The 20,675-nt window shown below is 33.6% G+C and overlaps 1 protein-coding gene across 1 annotated transcript in view; it reads right to left on the bottom strand.

Moving 5' to 3' along the window:
• The window catches only part of AGPS (alkylglycerone phosphate synthase), a 144,119-nt gene that overhangs the window by 45,414 nt on the left and 78,030 nt on the right, over positions 1 to 20,675 (bottom strand). The window contains exons 10-11 of the mRNA XM_045838437.1: positions 19,255 to 19,363; positions 8,212 to 8,339 (exon numbers count right to left, since the gene is read on the bottom strand). Of these exons, the coding sequence (XP_045694393.1) occupies positions 8,212 to 8,339; positions 19,255 to 19,363 (237 nt within the window). The remainder of the gene's footprint in view (positions 1 to 8,211; positions 8,340 to 19,254; positions 19,364 to 20,675) is intronic.

Raw genomic sequence — 20,675 nt, forward strand, 5'->3', positions numbered from 1 at the left:
CTTATTTACTCCACTTTGAAACTAAAGGTGAGGTAATTCAATCTATATAAAAAAGTCACTGCCAAATCTAAAGAAACAATATTAGGCAATTTCATATATACAGCTTAACAATAACATTATCTTATACTTGATAATCCTATGATTTCCAAGCTATTTTCTTATGTCTTTATTTAATATGAGAAACAACCCTGTCAGGGTAGCAGTCCCCAATTTTATAGGTAAGGACACAAAAACCAAAGAGATGAAAAGACTTCCCAGAGGTCGGATGTCTATTAAACAGTAAAGAGAACTACAACCAAGACATCTGACTGCTGAGTGAGCAATATTTCAAATACACCACACAGCTGCCCACCCCCCGCAAAATCACTTAAAACACAAAGCTATAAAGACACAGTTGAAATAAAAAATTACATGAAAACTACCTTCTTTGCTACTTCCTGATCTTATTAAAAGTATATTGTTATAAAATAAAATAAAAAATCTACTACCTGAGTAATGTCAAATCTTGGTATAAAGGGATCAGTGTAGTTGGGTTAATGCCTCTAAAAACATTACCAGCTTCCAAATACCAAAGGAGCATCAATTTTCCTGAAATGTCTTTATTAAATTGGGCACATCAATATCTAACAAAACACATGAATACTGATTAAACCAAGTTTCTTTTCTTCATAAAATAGGATATAACATACATATTTATATGTCTTGGCTTAAGTACACCAGCAAAATATGAGAAAGAATTCAGAACTATTCTGTCATTATTTAAAAAAAAACATTTTAAATTCCTGTCAACAACTTGTAAATTCCATATCCTATTGCCACTCAGATTCTCCTTCGCCTGTATCCATGGCAGGTGTTATTAATGAAAACAACCAACACAGGCATATATACATCAGAAAATGGAGGAAAGAATATATGCCATTTAGTATAGTAAACGTCTAGGGGAATCCAACCTCTAAAACAACTAAAATACAATATGCAGGCCTTGACACAGCCTTAGTTTGACAACACTATCCACAAAATACACCTTAAGGAAAACTGGAATAAATTGATCATTGAATGAATATTAGATGACATTAAGAAATCACTGCTGATTTTCTTAGGCATGATAGCAGTACTGTGGTTATAAAGAACACTTTTTCTTTTGTAAGTATTTAGAGGTCAAGTGCCACACTGAGTCTCCAGCTTAATTTCAAGTGGTCCAGAAAACATACACAAACATATAAAACAGACCAGAAAGTTAACTGTTGAATACACAAGATGGATATACAGGTGATTACCATACTATTCTCTCAAAGTTTCAATATACTTAAAATTTACAAATTAAAAAGAAGGAAAAAATAAGAAAGCTTTAGGTCACTTGCTACATATAGCAACCAATATTCAGTTACATTGAATGTGCTTTTAAATTGATAGCTGAGTCACATGAACTAGACAGTCATACACTGTTTCTATTTATACTGAGGCACAGTAGAAGGTTACACACTTACACTATCAAAAAAGAGTAAGAAGCTAAAGAATTTTTTGTCTTTAGATAATTAATAAATTAGTTTTCAACACTGACTTGAAAATTATCAAAATCAAACAACAATTTTATTAAGTCTCATGTTTTAATACTGCTGCATATTTTAAAAATCAGTAAATGTAGTTTTTCAGTTACTATCACAAATAAATTCTCAGATGTAAAGCACTCAAATTTAAAAAAACACAGTATCTAGATTGCTTTCTAGTCCTCTGGTAATTGATAATTTATAAATCATTGTACAACATTCTAAAAATACAAAGCAGAAAAGGTTTCTTAAATTTTTAAATTAGAAGTTGTCACTACAGAGCTAATTAAATAGGAGTTCCTATCAACAGACCATTTTACTATAATTAAATGTTACTATATATTACTAGAATTTAAAAAACAAAACAACGTTCCTGGTTATGATACCTTTAGTTAAGATTAGATTATGTTTCATTTGCTATGAAAACTAATTTGGTAGGTTAAAGAAACCTCAAAACATTTCCTTTAAAAGTTAGAGACATCACAAATTCTGAGAATCTCAGCTCTAAATTCACTCCCATGCTATTCAATTAGATTAGGAAAGGGGGGAAAGGGTCCTTGAGTTAAAGTGACCCCTGGTGGTAAGTGATCAGAACTAACGTGAGGGAATATTTTTACCATGTGCAACAGTGAGTTAAAGATATATTCAGAGAATTCAAGAAATACTCACAGGAAAATTGCTTACTTGAACTGTAGTTAATGAAATAACTGACTTCTTTCCTACTGTAATAAATGTGCCCTTACTAGATAATCTCTAATATATACTCACTTGTACCTAAAGTGTATTAATACTTACTAGTCTGAATGGGTAAGAGAAATGGATCACTATGGGCTAATAAATGTCAGTATTACTGTTTTATCTGAGCAAAGAGAAAATAAAAAACCACACTGGCCTCAAAGCATGAGTATAAGACTAAGTTAAATAGCTGGCAATTTCATCCCTTTAATGATATTATTGTGCAAACAGAAATTTACTTAAATATATAAACTGAAAAATAAAACCACCACTCTGATTAGTCTTATTTACTTAGAAGTCTCTGAACTAACTTAAAAGCAACAGATTTCTCAATCTAACCATCTCCTCCAAGTAGTTCCTGTAAGAAACACATCAAAAGATTTCTGCAAAATTTGTTTTTATAGAGCCAAGTCATACCTCTTCCTTTTCACAGAGAAAACCAGAATTTGCATGTTATTCAAGGTGTCTTTTTAAAAAATATTTATTTACTTATTTTTAGAGAGGGAAGGGAGGGAAAAAGAGAGAGAGAGAGAGAAACAGGAATGTGCAGTTGCTGGGGGCCATGGCCTGCAACCCTGGCATGTACCCTGACTGGGAATCAAACCTGCAACACCTTGGTTCACAGCCCGCACTCAATCCACTGAGCTATGCCAGCCAGGGCTCAAGGTGTCTTTTAATACATTTTAAATGTGTAGAATTTCCACTGTGCTGAGTCCACCAGGATAAACTAAAAAATATAAGCACTAGATGGCAGTCCTACATTTCTGGTACCATGGTTAAAGATGATTTCAATTCAAATCATCTTTGAATTGAAAAGATTTGTTTCTTCAAGTAGTAAAACTTTCTGTGCTGATTCCAGAACAGACCAAATTTCTTAGCCAGGAGACTATTTCAGAGACACTCCACTAATCTCATACTGTATCAGAAGCCAATGCTTCAAAACAAAACTACTTGTACAAAGCTATACACAAATTTAAACACTGAAAAACGCATAATAGGCAACATCCTTAGTTATTACTAGAAGACAAGAACCATGTCTTTTTAATTTACATAATCCATTATACTGTGTTGGATATAAAGTTAAAAACCATACTATCTCATATAAAAGATACAATACAATAATTCAAAAAAGGATATGTGAAAAAAAGGGTATGTGAAAGAGAATTGTATTAAATGCAAATTTCTAGATATAAAAATTTAAGATGCAGACAGAATTAGTTCTTTCTCTAACTGATAAGAATTAATACCGCAGATGAAATCAACAATGTTTAAGGCTATTGGTATAGCTGGTCCTATTTGAAATGTCATACTGTACATTTAAACAAGAACTTTTACTAGGAGTCTACATTGTGAACAAGAACTTTTTTTTTAATGAGAATTATCTCTCGGTTTTAAGGAATGAAATAATGCAGATTATAGAGTAGATACTTCTCTCCACTTATATTGACAGAAGGGCCAAAGTTAATACCAAACAGTCTCCCCATTAATTTTACATTTTCAGTTTAGCAGGGGTGTAATTACTTGTTCTGAGTAGCTCCTCAGAACACGGTCAAGAGCATGTCTTATAACTGTCTTCAAGTTTAATATATTTTGCTGGATTGCACAGTAAAACCAATTAACTGAACATTTGGCTAGGTTATTCTCTCTGCTTCAGAGAGAGAAAAAATATAATTTAAAAAAAGATTTAAAATGACAATTCCATTTTCTACATGTAACAAATTATTCCCAAGTTTTAATTGTTTTATAGTATAAGTGCTAAACCTAACTCCTTTCAATTTATTTGAACCCCTCCAAGATAAATTAAGCTGAAAACAGAACAATCTGGAAGTATAACATTCTGAGATGTCAAACATAACCTATGTTATTTCTTCCCAAATCATGGTCTACACTCATTAGGAAAAAAACACCCTGTCAATTTAAAACAGTTTAAAATAAAGGTGATGGTAAGTAGAAAGAGCCATCCCTTTTCAAAAAGTAGTGAGAGAAAAAGCTGCCTTTTAATCTATAATTCTAAAAACCTAGTTCTCACACTGAGAAAAACAGTTTTTGGAAGAACGCATGCTAATTCGTGCCACAAATGTTCATCTCTCAGTACCACAGGGCATAACGCCTACTTTTTATTGGGGGGAGGAAAAAAACCCCCGAACTTCAAGGACTGCTTTGAGCTTGTTTCAACACTGTTTTCCTTCAAGTCATTTTTAAGCAAACGATAAAAGAGAGTAACAAAATATTATACCCGACACTGATCTTGTGGTTAAAAAACAATTTTCTGCCTTTGGAGAGGCTTCGGTAGGAAATCTACTTTCTAAGAAAGTCTTAAAAGTCACTTACCCTTCTACTGAGTAAAGGTGCAGACTGTACTGGACTGCCACTTATGAGACAGAATCACATTAATCTTCCTTTCTAGCTCCTCACAAGGTAGTGAAGTACTGAAAGAGGGCAATTCCTCACATGGACAAAGATCAGATCAGACCTTAGCAGAATCCTTCCGCTGCCAGTATAAGGTCGCTCAATTTATTCCCTTCAGTAAGAACAGTGGTGAAAATATACAGAGCCCACTGAGCTATTTGGGAACAATCACATAGGCTCCTTTCCAAAAGCTACTCATCCAAAATACATCCCATTTCAAAATCAACTTGAGTCTGAAAATATTGCAAAAATGGAAGTGCTATGAAATGACAGTGAGGAATTACAAGCAGCCAACTCATTATTCAATCAGGAATTTGGCACAATCATAAAACATGTACCATCTATTTTAATGGATCTTAATTCTGTTATCAGCTGAAAATCCAAATTGCAAATTGAACAATGACTAGTGCCAAAAACCTGGTAATTTTCTCAACTTTTCTGCCTGAGAATACTGTTACAAAGCAGGGAAGCACATACAATAACACCCTTGTCATGTGAAATCTGTACATTCTATAAACTAGTATGTAAATGCACATAAACCACAATGCTAGCATTTACCCATTCCCAGGTAAGGTAAACAATAATATTTCTCTACATGTCCACTGTAGTAAAAGATGTAGGTTCTCCAAACAGTGAGGTAACTCAATTGTTTCACTCATAAGAGCAGTATTTGAGAATAAAATATTATCTGGGCTTTTCAATCAGTTTCAAGTAAGGCAAGCTTTCTAGTCACATGGTGTTTATCCCTGAAAATTGTCTGTTATTAAGTACAAAAAAAACAAATTGTTGAAACTATTGATTAGAAAGGAGCTTTCCTTTTGATCTGCTTTTTAACCACAGGGTGGTGCTTTCTATCAATCATTGCCTTTATTTATCCAAGATAATTCAATATAGTTTATTTTGTAGTGAATTTAGATTATGGTCACTGTGTGAATATCCAAAGAGTTTGTTTGAACAAATTAAAGGACAATTTTCACTGGCTTATGCAAGGATGAAGGAAAATTTTACCACTTGCTTTTTCTGGGCACAAGTAGTTCTTCTCTGTTACTTTCTACCAGAGCATATTGTAATTATAACAAAAACATCAGACTGTACCAATCATTTATGTTTAAATCCAACATTTTCACTATAATGAAATTATAAACTTAAGATTTTGATGTATATTACTTCTCATTAATAAAACCTAGATATAATTATACGCAAGCATTTGCAATGTGGAAAAGCAGATGGAGCACTCAGGAATACATAAAATACATCTACTTCTACACCAAAGACATAGAACAACACTAAATCTGTCCTCCACAGAGCAGATGCACTGTGTAGGGGCAGAGGTGGACCAACACAGACTGAATGTGACTTTTATCTTTTGTTGAAAATAGAAAACATACAAATCAGACCAGTTTTATAAAGTCTGTAATTATTTTTTAAATCTAATTTGGCATTTATGTTTATTCTGCTACAAAGCATAAAGGCAATAATGGTCAATTTAAAAGATGGCATTCAAAACTTGAACAAGAAAAATAATCTGAACTGTATCTTTAATAATAAAGCTTTTGGGAGAGAACAGTCAAGCCTGGCAAAGACAAAAAGTAAATAAAAATAAAGAACTTAACACAACGAATAAATTACAATGCAAAGTAGAAATACTGGAATAAAAAAATTACCCACTAAGGAAAATTTTGAAATTAACAAAAAAATACAATCTATTTGTAGAAAATGTTTGGTTTTATTTAGCTTCCCATTTTTCTAGGTATTAACTCTTAGGCAAAACCACAATGCTCTACAAGTAGTTCTTTCACTTCTCAATACCAGGGGTGTCTTAAATTTGAATTTACTTTCCTTGGCCTTTAAGTGACAGAAGACTTGCTCAGTGTTCAGATATTTACTCCTAAAACTTATCTCCACTCCTTTATTCAATCAGCCTACTTTTAAATTCTGTTACCATCTCATTATTTTAGTGAACATAGCATAATACTTACTATACATCCCCAAAGTGCTAGTAAACTAGGGGCACTCTCATAAGGATTTCAGCCTTTAACATTCACTTATACTTTAACCCCACCAAAGCGACCGGCCACAAGTTCAAGCATGTTGATTCTAGGACTACACTTCTCTTTAAACTCTCTCCTGTGCCCAGAGGTAACACACTCAGGATTAAGGGCCCTATGGCTAATTCTTGATGGGAAAAGCAATCCAGCTGATAAGTAACAAAAGCCATTTGAAAATTATAAAAATCATCCTTGTCAACTGTTAGATAAGGTGATGAGTCCATATAGCTGGACTTCCTAAAAGTGGGAAACTATCAGGAAGAATGAGTTTCTCAGAAAACAAAACTGAACTGAGTGTATGGAATAAAAGAGCACTGAAAATGGTAACTATGTGGGTAAACATAACTTTTTTCCCTCATATTAAATTTCTTTAAAATAGTTTTTTCCTCATTTTAAATGTTCTTTAAAACAACAGTGGTTCTCTTGGGATAGTGGGAAGACAGGGCTCCTCACCACTTTTTGTGTCAGTACCTCGTCAAGTCTACCATCAACATAGAGTGCCTGCTGGTTAAAATGTCTTTGCCTCATCAGATGCTCCTTCCACTCTGCACTGGTAAACTGTTAGATAACCTATGACAGATCACATCAGAAAGCTCCCAGGCCTTCAAGATTCTAGTCTAGTATAGTTGAAGTATTAAAGAACTCCAGGAGTTTGGAGAAAGCAAGAAGAGGCTGAAACATATTCTCTTAACTTCCCCCTGTTTTTAGAAAATGTGGAAAAAAGAATTTTTCACAAACCACTGTAGTTCAAACAATGAACCAAATGCCTAAAGAAATGTGAGAATTTCCACACTGATGCACAGAACTAAATAGAGAAAAAAATTACTTTTGTATTACCTAGTCTTTTAAAGACCCTTGAAAATATATCCTTTAAAAGAAGGAAGGAAGAAAGGAAATTCTTTCAGTTATAAGTAAATACATTATGTTATATGATGCTATCCTGTATTGTATCACTTCGTTTAAGCTACAGAATAGGCAACACTATAAAACAAAGTAGAGCCTGGTAGCAGTACATTCTAAGAATTGACTGCCCACAGATAATTTCTAAATTCCTGGGCCACTGATATTCAGCCATTTATTTCAATTTCAATAAATGCCTTAAGAAAAATTAAATATTGCTTCAATTCATCACAAAATATTTCACCCAAAAATAACAAAAGAAAGCATAACATTAAATAAAAGGCAAAGTCATTCAAAGCTATCAACCCAAGTATATATCTTACCTTGGCTTAAAATTGCACAGCACTTTTCAAACCAAAAATAGGTGTATAATTATTGAAAAAAAATGCAACTGCATTTAAAAGGATGATTTTAAAATATTACCTTTTGATACAGGACTAGGTGAAAACCACAAATACAACACAATTATATATGAAGATTCTATGTGACATATCAAAATCAATTATACATCAGAATTTAAAAAATCTAAGAATATATGTGTGGGTTTGGTTTTTTGTTTGTTTATTTATTACCTGTTTTGCAATTTCCCTTAAACAGGCTACTCCTTGTTCAAAATTAGGGAAAGCTACTGAGCCAAACTTTTGATATTCAGGGAGTGGTCTGATTTTTATTGTAGCTTCTGTTATCACACCAAGAGTTCCTGAAAAAGAAGGGGAAATAACCCATTATATCATATACCAATTTTCTAAATCATATTTAAAAAATCTATTTTATCTATTCTATTATTATATTTAAATCTATTTGATCTATTCTGTGGAAATAATGACTAGTCAAGTTTTTCTAGAAAAACTAAGCAATTTTATAATTTCTAAGAAAAGTTTTTAGAATATATTTTTTTGTTATATATAAATACTTTAAAACAATTTTTTTAGACTTTATTTATTTATTTTTAGAGAGGGAAGGGAGGGAGAAAGAGAGAGAGAAACATCAATGTGCAGTTGCTGGGGACCGTTGCCTGCAACGGAGGCATGTGCTCTGACTGGGAATTGAACCTGCGATGCTTTGGTTCGCAGCCTGCGCTCAATCCACTGAGCTACGCCAGTCAAGCCTCTTTAAAACAATTTTAAGGTAACCTTTCTTCAAGAAGGTTATATTTAAGTAGTTTTATAAGTATTACAACTTACTAAAAGAAAAAGAAATATTTGAAAAACAACAGGTTTTATATCTCATACGCATTCATACAAAAGTATATATTGATATTTGTGCCTATTATTACTGTGAGAACAATTTACTGGGGCAAAAAGAACTTAACTTTCCATGAGAACTTAAGGTGATAGAAGAAATGAGAGGGACTATTACACCTTGCCTTTCTCCCTAAGAATTAATATGAAGAAAAGACAAAGGCAAGGGAGGTGCTCTTGTGTGAAATAAAAAAAAAGATATTTCAGAGACAAAAATTATCATAAATATATAGCACAAGAGGACCACCAATGAAACAAATGTTCTTTTTCCATTATATGGAGGAGTGGGGGACAAATCAGAGTGGAAATAAGCAAGTTAAATACAACTACATGATCTAATAGCAATGCTAAAATAGTTGAAAAGACATGGTTGAAAACAATTATATTGACAAGCCTAGCTTTTCAAATTCAGTGGTTCCCGATGTACAAATGGTAGAAATTATTAACACTACTAGTAAACTGTTTGCAAATCATAAAAAATGAACAAAGAGGGAAATCTTTGAAAATGTAAAACAATTACAACACCAGAAATAAATGAAAAGTATCACAAAAATCAAAGCTTCCAATAAATTTATAGTATACTTAAAATAAAATGTCAATATATAATACAAGATTAAAAACTACTAAGTCCACCAAAAGTAAATTACATTACATTAGATCACAATATGTTTATCACACAATAGGAGGTTTCCTATTGAAATATCAAATATGGCCCTATTATGACTTGTAAAATCACAATGCTTTGCAAGTCTGGCCTATATAATATTTGAATAAAAAAAGATATATCTTGTACATTTTAAACGATAACAAAAGTGACCAGACTTTCTTTTATTTTAGCATCTTTATTGAGATATAATTCAGACCATAAAATTTTATCCATTTAAAGTATAAAATTCAATGTTTTTTCATATATTCATAGATATATGCAACTATCATCATAATCAAGTTTAGAACATTTTCATCACACCCAAAAAGAAACCCATCAAACAATCATTCTCCATTCCCCCTGCACCTCTCAGTCCTAGACACCCACCTATCTGCTTTCTGTCTCTATTCTAGACATTACAGATAAATAGGATCTTAGAATATACGGTCTTTTGTGACTGGCTTCTTTCACTTAGATGATGTTTTGAAGGTTCAATCATGTTATAGCATGTAATAAGTATTCTGTTCTTTTTAAATAGTTGAATATTATTCCACTGTATGTAATAACTCATTTTGTTAACCATTCATCAGTTGAGGGACATTTGGGCTTGCACTTTTTTTTTTAACTATTTTAACAGTTTACTATAAAAGGACATAACTCAGGAATAGTCAGATGGAAGAAATGCACAGGGCAAAACGTGGGGGAAAGGGTACAAAGTCTCCATGTCCTCTCCAGATAAAACACCCTCCCAGCACCTCCATGTGTTCACCAACCTGGAAACTCTGTAAAACACTATTTTAGTAACTTTTAGGTAAGTTTCATTATATAGGCATGATCACTTAAGCCACTGGCAATTGGTGACTACTGTATGTTGCCATGTATAATGCGTACCAGACTTTTGTGAGAATTATACATGGGATTATTACACCCATTAGTATACCCATGGTATGTAATGATTATACCCATGTATAATGTGCATCCCTATTTTTCCCTCAAAAATTTGGGCAAAAAACCTGTACATTATACACAGCAAAATACAGTAATTCAATGTCCAACCTCTCTTCCCTACACAGGGGACAGGGCTGAAAGTTCCATAGATTTCCATTTTGTGGGTGCTATAAATCATGCTACTATGAACATGTGTACAAGTTATTGTGTGGACATATGTTTTCCTTTATCTTGGATATGTACATGAAGACAATTTCAGAATGATCTTTTATTCCAAGTAACACTTGGCCCTCAGTTACCTTTGACTGAGGCTAAGTTTCAGGTGAGTGCAGCCAAAAGGTCGGGGGCAGGGGGAAAAGGCTCACTTCTCCTCAGCTTTAAATGGTGGGATAGAGGCTCTACTTCTAATAGTGTGCTAATACTGGGGTCCCAATCACCCTTATCTTAGCTTGTAAAGGGCTGGAATCTTACTAGAAGAAGCAAACCAAGAAGACCTTCTTTCCTTCTTCCTTCCCCCTAGCACTCAGCTCCTAAAGCGAGAGTGTCCTTAAAGAAAATCCTGCCATTGTTCTCTCTGCACACACACCTCCAGAGCTGCAGGCTGAAACTTTGCCTAAAAGGGGAAACACGCCATAAAACAGCTCCTGACTTCTTCCAAAGGCAATTACTTTATTTTCAACATAGCATGGAAAACTTCAATGGCCAGTAGTTTAATCAATCATGGTTATGTAATGAAACTCTGTAAGAGTAGAGAATGTGGTAAAAGATAATGGGGAGGACCTAAAACTTCCTAGGCAATAAGTAAAATGTAGGCCAGCTGGTTTGCCTGGGCAGAAATAGTAGGGATACTGGAAGTCCTAGTATCCTGGAAGTCCTTGTCTGAGCAATCAGACAAGAAATAAAAGGTATCAGAATTGGAAAGGAAAAAGTAAAACTGTCTCTATTTGCAGGTGACAAAAAATTTTATGTATAGAAAATCCTAAAAACTCAACTAAAAAGCTCTTAAAACTAATCAATGAATTCAGTGTAGTTAAAAGACAAATTTAATATAAAAATCAATAGCATTTTTATACACTAACAATGCATTTTACAAAAAAGAAATAAACTGATCCCATTTACAATAGCATCAAAACAATAAAATACTTAGGAATAAACTTAACCAGGGATGTGAAAGATCGCTACTCTGAAAACTATAAGACACTGATGAAAGAAATTGGAGAAGACACAAACACAGTAATTAGAAAGGTATCCCATGTTCATGAAATGGAAGAATATTGTTAAAATGTCAATACTAACAAAAGCCATCTATAGCTTCAATGCAATACCTATCAAAATTCCAAAGGCATTTTGACAGGGAACAAAAACACTCCTAAAATTTACGGTAGTGGGAACCACAAAGACTCTGAACAGCCCAAGAAGTCCTGAGCCAGACGTGTCACACCTGATTTCAAATTATACTACATAAAGCTATAGTAATCAAAACAGTATGGTACTAGCCTGAAAACAAACAAATAGACCAATGGAAAGGAACAGAGAGCCCAGCAATAAACTCAAGTATATACAGTTAACTAATATTTGACAAGGGAGCCAAAAACATTCAATGAAGAACAGACAGCTTTTAGTAAGTGGTGCTGGGAACACTGGATATTCACAAGTTAAGAAAATGAAAGGTGACCCCTATCTTACACCACTCACAAAAATTAACTTGAAATAAATTAAAGACTTTAATGTAAAACATGAAACTCCTGGAGGAAAATATAGGGAAAAAGCTACTTGACATGAGTCTTGGTAATAGTTTTTTTGGAAATCACCTAAGGCACAACCAACAAAATCAAAACAAACAAGTGGAACTATATCAAACTAAAAAGCTTCTGCACAGCAAAAGAAACCATCAACAAAGTGAAAAGGCAACATACAGTATATACCTATACATAGCAATCACATTTACTATGGGAAGGGAGATGCCTGAAAGACAAGGATAGAAGGTAGATTTTCCCCTATATGTCCTTCAGTACCTTTTGAGTTTTTTACATGTTTGTATGTATTTTAATTTGGTACATGTAATTACTTATTTAAAAAGTTAATGCTATACACACACAAATATATATAATCTTTACATTAGCAAAATGCTTTAAATTTTTAATTCTACATCAAAATTCTAAGATACTGGTAAGAAATGACCATATCTCAAATTTCTGTATACCCAACTGCCTCATATGTACCGCAGGCATTTTAAAGTAGCAAAACCTGGCATGAAACTATCAGTGAGGTTAAGAAAATTAGTAAAATAAGACTTTGCATTATTGCAAGGTTAATGAAATCACCAGAGCAAGTCTAACTATCCAGCTATGAGTTATGCAGGGAGGCCCCACTGTGAAACCAAAATACAGACTGATAGAGGTCATCTTCCATTAACACATATTCAAATTAAGCCAATCACAAATGGATACATCTCAATTCACTTCATCAAAAGGCTCACTTGTGTGTAGGTTTTACCATATTTATTGATTCTTTTGCTCTGAGAATATTATGTCCATGCAGTGATATAAAATACTTGATTACATATCGCTTGATTATATGCACATTATACCGATATTTTATACCAACCTAATTTTAATTTTTTATAATGGCTCCATGATAATGTGACAAAATAGAGGCTAGTATGCCTTTCACTTTTCTTTGTTTTAATAAAAATGTATTATAATAAATTTTATAATTTTTAAATGTTCTAAAGAAAATTAAATGTTTCAATTATTATTATAAAATGCAAGTATTTGCTTGAAGCAAATAAAATCTTTCATAATTTGAAAATATACTTTCAGGTGACTCTAGGACTGAGAAGATTGGCAGTCATTTGATTCTGAATCCTGTCCCTTTACTCTTCCCCCAAAAACATAAAAATCAACAAAGAAAATAAATAAAACCACATAGGAACTACACCTTGAGTATTACTAGGGGACAAAACAAAAATAAAAAATAAATAAACCTACAACATTTAAATTAACTGTAAGTAGAGATTTTAAAAAATAATAATAATTTCAACACACCTCCTAAGCCTTCCAGCTGCTACAAGCTTGAAAGAGCAGAAAGTAAGAACAGGCTTAAAAGATTATATAAGAGCCTTGGCTGATGTGGCTCAGTGGACTGAGTGCCAGCCGGCCTGCGAACAAAAGTGTCACTGGTTCAACTCCCAGTCAGGGCATGTGCCTGGATTGTGGGTATGGTCCCTACTGGGGACACATGAGAGGCAACCACACATTGATGTTTCTGTCCTTCTTTTCTCCCTCCCTTCCCTTCTGTCTAAAAATAAATAAATAAAATCTTAAAAAAAAAAAAGACTGCACAGGTTTGAAAATGGGAGGAACCAGAAGTGGCAGCCTTGGAGAAGCAAGAGGAGTATCTTTAGGGGAGCATAATATTTAGAGAAATGTGATACTCTTGGAAACAAAGTAGTGAAAGGAAAAAATAAAATGAAGAAAAATTACTGCTCTCACAGAGACAAGATGCTATGCCTTCTCCTAACAAAACCACCACCACCCACAACAAGGAGCACAAAAGAGGGTAGAAGTGAAAGAAAAAAACACTCTTAAACTAGGAACCCTTTCCAAGTAATAAACAGGAGCAGAGAAAGGCAAATGAAATCCATTTAAATAAAAACTGCAAAGTCAGAAAATGTTAAAAAAAAGCTTTCCTGCACGTGAAAAGCTCCTCCTCCCCAAACCAACCTTGATCCTAATGAAAACTGTAACAAATTTCAAACTGAATTAAACATTGTCAAACAAGCATTTGTGGATGTGAAAAACACTTAAATCAGAAATATAAACACTAAGAAACATAAACATAAGTTGACAAAATATAAGAAATAAGAGATGATTAAACTCAGAAATGGAACAGCAGCAGCAGCAATAAACATAAAAAAATGAAGGCTGAGTTATAAGAAATCCAAAAGAGAACAGAGAATAGATTTAATGAAAACTTAATGAAGGTCACTGAAGAAAGGCAGGAAAATGACCAAGGTAAAATGAAATACAAAAAAAAAACAAGTCAAGAATAAAGGTCAGAGAAAAAAAAACAGTGGTTGATATAGGCAGCAAGCAAAGGAAGTCAGATATATATATAATTGGAGTCCCTAAAGAAGAAAACTCAAAACAATGGGGAAAAATCCCTAATATATACACTATAATACAAACAAATTTTCCACAAACAAAATCTGAATATACACATAGAAAGAGTCCACTGGGAACCAGAGCAAAATGATATATGACAATAAACTCTGACTTGTAAAAGCATTAAATTTTAACAATAAAGAAATAAAAAAAATTTCAGGGCCTCCAGGCAAACAGAGGAAACAAGCTACAAAGGCAAGAAAGCTGACATCAGATTTCTTTAAAACACCACACAAAACCAAACCAACAGTGGAGCAGCATTTTCAAAAACAAGGGAGAAAAGTGCGACCTTAAGGATATTTACATCCACTCAAGCTGTCCTGCAAGAATTGAGGCCACAGGAAAACAGTTTAGAACATCTCAGAACTCATAGGATGTACAACTGTGCCTCTCCTGATGAATCCCCACTAAAGAATGAGCATTATTTAACCAAAAGATGACCAATAAAACTACAAAAAAAGAACCAATAGTAAGCATCTCATCTACTTCATTCTACAGAAAAGGCTAAACGGTGGGGTCATGGTTTTTTTTTTTTTAATGTACTATTAAACATTTTTCAGATAGAAGTGCAAATCATTGTAAGTTACTAGTAAACTCCATACATAGGAAAAGAATCCAGTGCATTTCAAATGCTTTGACTATTTATTATAATTTTAATATATTAATCATGCTACAGCATTTATAATGAGAAGCTGCTTGTTAACAGTACGAAAACTTCATTAACACAAAACAAGACAAAAACACTAAACTTAACATGGTTAGTCACAGTGGAACTCAGTAGGATAGGGAAAATAGGCTTTTAAATGGTAATACTTTCAAGAATGTCCTCAAATGATTCAACTGCAGCAACAGAATATATTTTTAAAGCTCAAGGAAAAGTTTATGATTCACATTTAAGGCAGGTTATTATTTAGATAGTTCAAATAGCAAATGAAAATACATTTTATAAAAGAATATGATTTCACATAAAATTAGTTCCTCAATCATACTGTCTCTTGGCCTATATTAAGATGATTCTACATCCACATATACAAAGAATTGGGGATTAGGGACCACAGATACAATGTGTAAAGATCAATAATGCCAAAATAATACACAACCACAACAACGGTGATAAATTTAACATTTACTGACTACTTACAGCATGCTTATAAACTGCTTAGCATAATCTCATTCAATCCTCACAAAAAGCTTATGAAAATGATTACTTTATTATCCCCATATTATAGCTGAGGACATTGGGTGTAGGAAATTAGCTAACTGAAAGAGTCACAGAAATATAAGTAGTGAAACCAGGAATAAAATCCAGATATTACAGATTTCACAGTTTGTGCCCTTAGATCATATGGCACTCTGCATGTATATTTATAATAAAATCTCATTTTAATACAGTAACTTACCCTAGAATAGAATGTTTTTATAATAGTATGTTTTATAATAGTATGTTTTTGCATACTTACTATGATGAGTTTGTCTTCCTTAAATTTATTCAAAAATTGACAAGAGGGAAGTAGTCTAGTCTTTTAAATGAAGTTCACACTACTTTAAAAGGGATAAAGGCCATATTATTTCCCTAACTATAACGGTGCAGCCAAGAGGGGGGCCCCAAATAGGGATTTGTGATGGGGTCCAGAACTCAAGGTATCCAGGAAATATTAGAAAAATATATACAGGATGTCCTCACCCCTCACCCCTCATGTCTGAGCTGGGGGAATAGGACACATGGAGCAAGCCCATTCCAAGCTGTGTCCTATAGCAACAGCTTTGCAGCTAACCTCTGGTATGGTCATTTAGCATACCTATAACCTTTAACTGGTTTCATGGATATGTTAAATAGCTGTGGCCATGCTTTGAGCCAGGGGGATGGAAGTGACTTCCACCCAAGAGATAAGTGGGAGGCAGCTCCCCCAGATTACAGTACCTGTGTGAGAGCTTGGAGAAGACTGGCTCCATACCATGGGGACACACCTGCCCAGACTTACGATAGTCCAGTAAAGCTGGAAGAACACAGTAATGCTGGCAGATGTAACTGACTGTAGGAGGAGTCGGACATGAGACTGCAGAGCAAGACTGGTGGGGGGATTTAAACTCAGGTGCGGCGGCTATGGCTATGCGGGGGAGAACCACGTGGCTTTGGGGTGCTACCTTTTGCCACGTGGCTTAGGAAGCAGGAGAGACTTTGCCTGGAAGAAAAGGGGTGAAAGGACTCTTGCTGGTGGGCCATGAGAAGGTGCCACATGGTACTGGATTAACTGGAGATCACGGCGGCGACACAGCTGATGGTGCTGGGAGCCTGAATCACGAACTTCTACTTCTTTTCCTGAGATAAGGTACCCCAGACTAGGGCAGAGGTAGAAGGAAGTACTGTGTGCAGGCTGTGGGTATTCTAAAGGACTTTAGTATTTTAATGAAGACATTGTCACTACTCTAAGTCTGTATAGCTTTAAAATAAATAATTCCTTTTCACAAATCTCTGGCATTGAGAGATGTCTTTCCTTTGGCAGCAGGCATAGCGAACCTAGTGTGGGGAGGACTCCTGGAGAAAAAAGGGAAGTCCTTTTGGTAATAGTATATCGTACACACCCACCTAGGGTCTGTTCTGTAACATAACCACCCTATAACCCCCACTATTCTGCCCTCAGAGCTGCTGCCCAGTCCACCCTACAATTAAATGTTACGTTTCCGTTATACTGAAAAACTCACAGCTTCATAACGCTGGCATGGTTCTTTCTCATTTCTAAGCCTGCCCACATGCAGTTCTCTCTGCAGGGTAATTCCCTCCCACCTTATTCCCTCAAGCCCATCAGGAGTTATTTTCTCCTTATCAAACCTCAAGAACCACTTTAGGTACGGCCTCTCTTGGGAATTTTTCTTAATACCCATTAATGTGAACTTTTGTCTATATTTTTCCAGTGTTTTCCTCTGTCATAGAATTTATCATACTGTATTATAAAGGTCTATCACTACTGGTGTCCTCAGTGTGCCAGTACAGAAGAACCTCACAACCAGACTTTAAAAATGCTAATCAATGGGATTTTCAAAATGTCTGAAGTTGTTACTTGAAAAGATCATTTATATTTACAGAGCTCATTCCAACTATGTATGTATGAATAGTATAATTAATAATTATGTTTTAATACCTAATTATTATTCAATTTGACATCTGGTGGCAAGTTATATTCTTTTAGTTAACTTTTAGATGATGCAATAGCACAAAAACGTCCAAAGTGATATTAGAGAACTGTATTAAAGTAATTTAACATTTTATTTTTCTTATTAAAAATGTTCTGTTTTTCCTTAGAAGGGTATACCAATCAGAAAAGCATTAAGAACAAACAAAAACTCAGACACAGGCAACAGTATGGTGGTTATCAGAAGGAAGTGGGGTGGGGGAGTAACAAAGGGTAAAGAAGGTCAACTCTGTGGTGATGGAAGATTTAACTTTGGGTGGTGGGCACACAATGCAATATACAGGTAATGTGTCATAGAACTGCACACTTGAAACCTACAAAACTTTATTAACCAATGTCATCCCAATAAATTTAAATATATACTAAAAATACATAAAAATAAAAAATAAGAGTAAAATGGGTAGCTATATTGACAAAGATTTGTCATTTGTTGTTATAAAAAAATATCTAAACTACTCCACTGATCATAACTCAATATTTGACCTTCAGCATGCTCTAAAAGACCTTGTTTTCCCCTCCTTGATGTCAGTGTCAAAGGTTAGAATTTACCCTGGTTTATTATAAATTGCTTTTAATACATGCATATACCTAAATGTTTCCAAAACCTATCTTTTTTTAAGCTTGTACCACCTTCTGAAGAGTTCCTCTGCTAATTTAGAAACCTTATTTTACCTTACTTCTCTTAATTTAAGAAACTCTCTACCATTCTAAGAATTAAAAAATAAGCCCATGTTCACTTTCAATTCACAGTGCCCATGTAACAGTGAGTTTGCAAAATAAAACGACGATTAGTTTTCTTTCTGAATGGTATAGGAATTGAATGTTTGGAGTAAAATAAAAAACTACATTCTAATCTTCACAGCATCAAGGAGCCAAGCAAAGGATACTGCTTAAGTAGCGACAAAAGAAAAGAAGAACATTAAGTTTTAAAAGTATATGAATCAACAGAATTCTAAATTCTACTTCTTGAACAAAGCAACAAGAAATAACAGAGATATAGAAAGGCAAGACAATAAAACAACACTTTATCAGTCCTTTCCCCTAATTATTCAGACAACATAAAAGAATATCATAACATAAAATGTTAAAACAAACCATTTTAAACCCTAACAACTACTCTTCTTAATATTATTAAAAACTCTAAGAGAAAAATCAAATAAAACCAAAAAGACCAAGCTGTCTCTAAAACTATAACAAAGAAAAAAGAAAACTATAACAAAGAAAAATATAAGAATGTTAATAAGATGTTCTCATAATAAAAACTTTATGAAGTACTACTAAGGTAATAAAACTTCTTAAAAATCACTATTCTTTAAATATAGATGTCTTTCTTTCAAAGATTTGATATCACAACATCACAGATTTTCACAAAACTGAGTCACTAACCTGTATTTTTTCATAATAAATCTGCAGTAATATTTACCTTCAGATCCCATGATGAAGTGATGGATATCAGGGCCTGTTGACATACGAGGTCCTTGACAGCTTTTTTCTATTATACCTCTAGGTGTTACCATTTTTATATGAACCACCTGTTTAATACAATGCACGATGTAAATTCTAGACATATGTCAGTGAATGCTGTGTGTATATGTACACACATCCATATATTTATACAAAACACTATTTTTTAAATATTGGGTTAGGTGATAAATGTTGATGTCCTTCAGAATTCTAATGTCTTTTAGTAATTTTCAGACTAAAAATAAATTTTATAAACTTTAAAAAAGGGATGGATCTAAGATTCTTATTGGTTTAGGTATATTTATCATCCTAAGAAGACCTTAAGTACATTTCTTTAAACCAAATTTAGTCTTGGGTTATGCATATGGCAAAGAACTAAAGGAAAGAAAATACAAGCAATGGCCACATTTTATTAGGTTCATTCTTTCACTTATTTAACAATATTTATGAAACATTATTATTCATGTCAAAACTGCTCTAAATGCTTAGAATATTAAAAAAATAAAATTCTTGTCTCCTTATCCCCTCCTTCAAATTATCTAATCTGCCTACTTACAAGGAAAGAGTGAAAAGAATGAAGTATTAATTGTGATCAGGTCAAACTTGTGATGAAGAATTAAGATCGAGTGACTAAGCTAAAATGAGGGAGGGAAGACATGTGTGATCTCCCTGTGAGGTGTGTCTCACCTAGGTGAGAAGGCAAGTATACTGGGGCGGGGCGGGGCGGTGTAGTCTCGCAAAAATTCTGAGTTCCTGAGATCTGAATCAGAAATGGTTAGGTAAAAACTCAACACATTTTTAGAATAGTTTTTAGACAAATAAATAAAAATAGCCTGTGTTGTTGAAGAAAGTGAGAAGAAAATATCAACAAGCAACTCACAAATATAAGAAATAAGTATTGCCAAAGAGATCATTTTAAAAGTTTACATTTACTAGCAATTAAAGAAATAAAAAATTAAGACAAAATATAAATAAAGAATCCAATGAAATAAACATTCTCATAATGCTAGTGGGAATGTCAATTGGCACAAATTTCCTATAGAGAAATTTGGCTATAAGGATCCAAAGACTTGAAAATGTATAAGCATCTTGATACAACAATTCAAGTTCTAGGACTTACCCAAAGAAAACAAAGACGTATGCTAAGAAATATTACTAAAGTGGATATTTCTCCCTTGTTTTCTATAATTTTGAAATCTGAAGTAACTTAAATGTTCATTAATAGCTACAAATGGAACAAATGATACCTAATTCCGAATGAGAATGCCAACAGTTACACTATTATCAAAATAACTCCCGGATCAGCTAAAACAAAGTGGTGTGCACACAAAACCTTAGAGGTTATACTGCCTCTTACTAGAACATTTTCACTCAGGCTCT

This window comes from Phyllostomus hastatus, unplaced genomic scaffold (assembly GCF_019186645.2).
Source record: "Phyllostomus hastatus isolate PE091 unplaced genomic scaffold, TTU_PhHast_1.1 phas_contig_1, whole genome shotgun sequence".
Classification (NCBI taxonomy): Eukaryota; Metazoa; Chordata; class Mammalia; order Chiroptera; family Phyllostomidae; genus Phyllostomus; species Phyllostomus hastatus.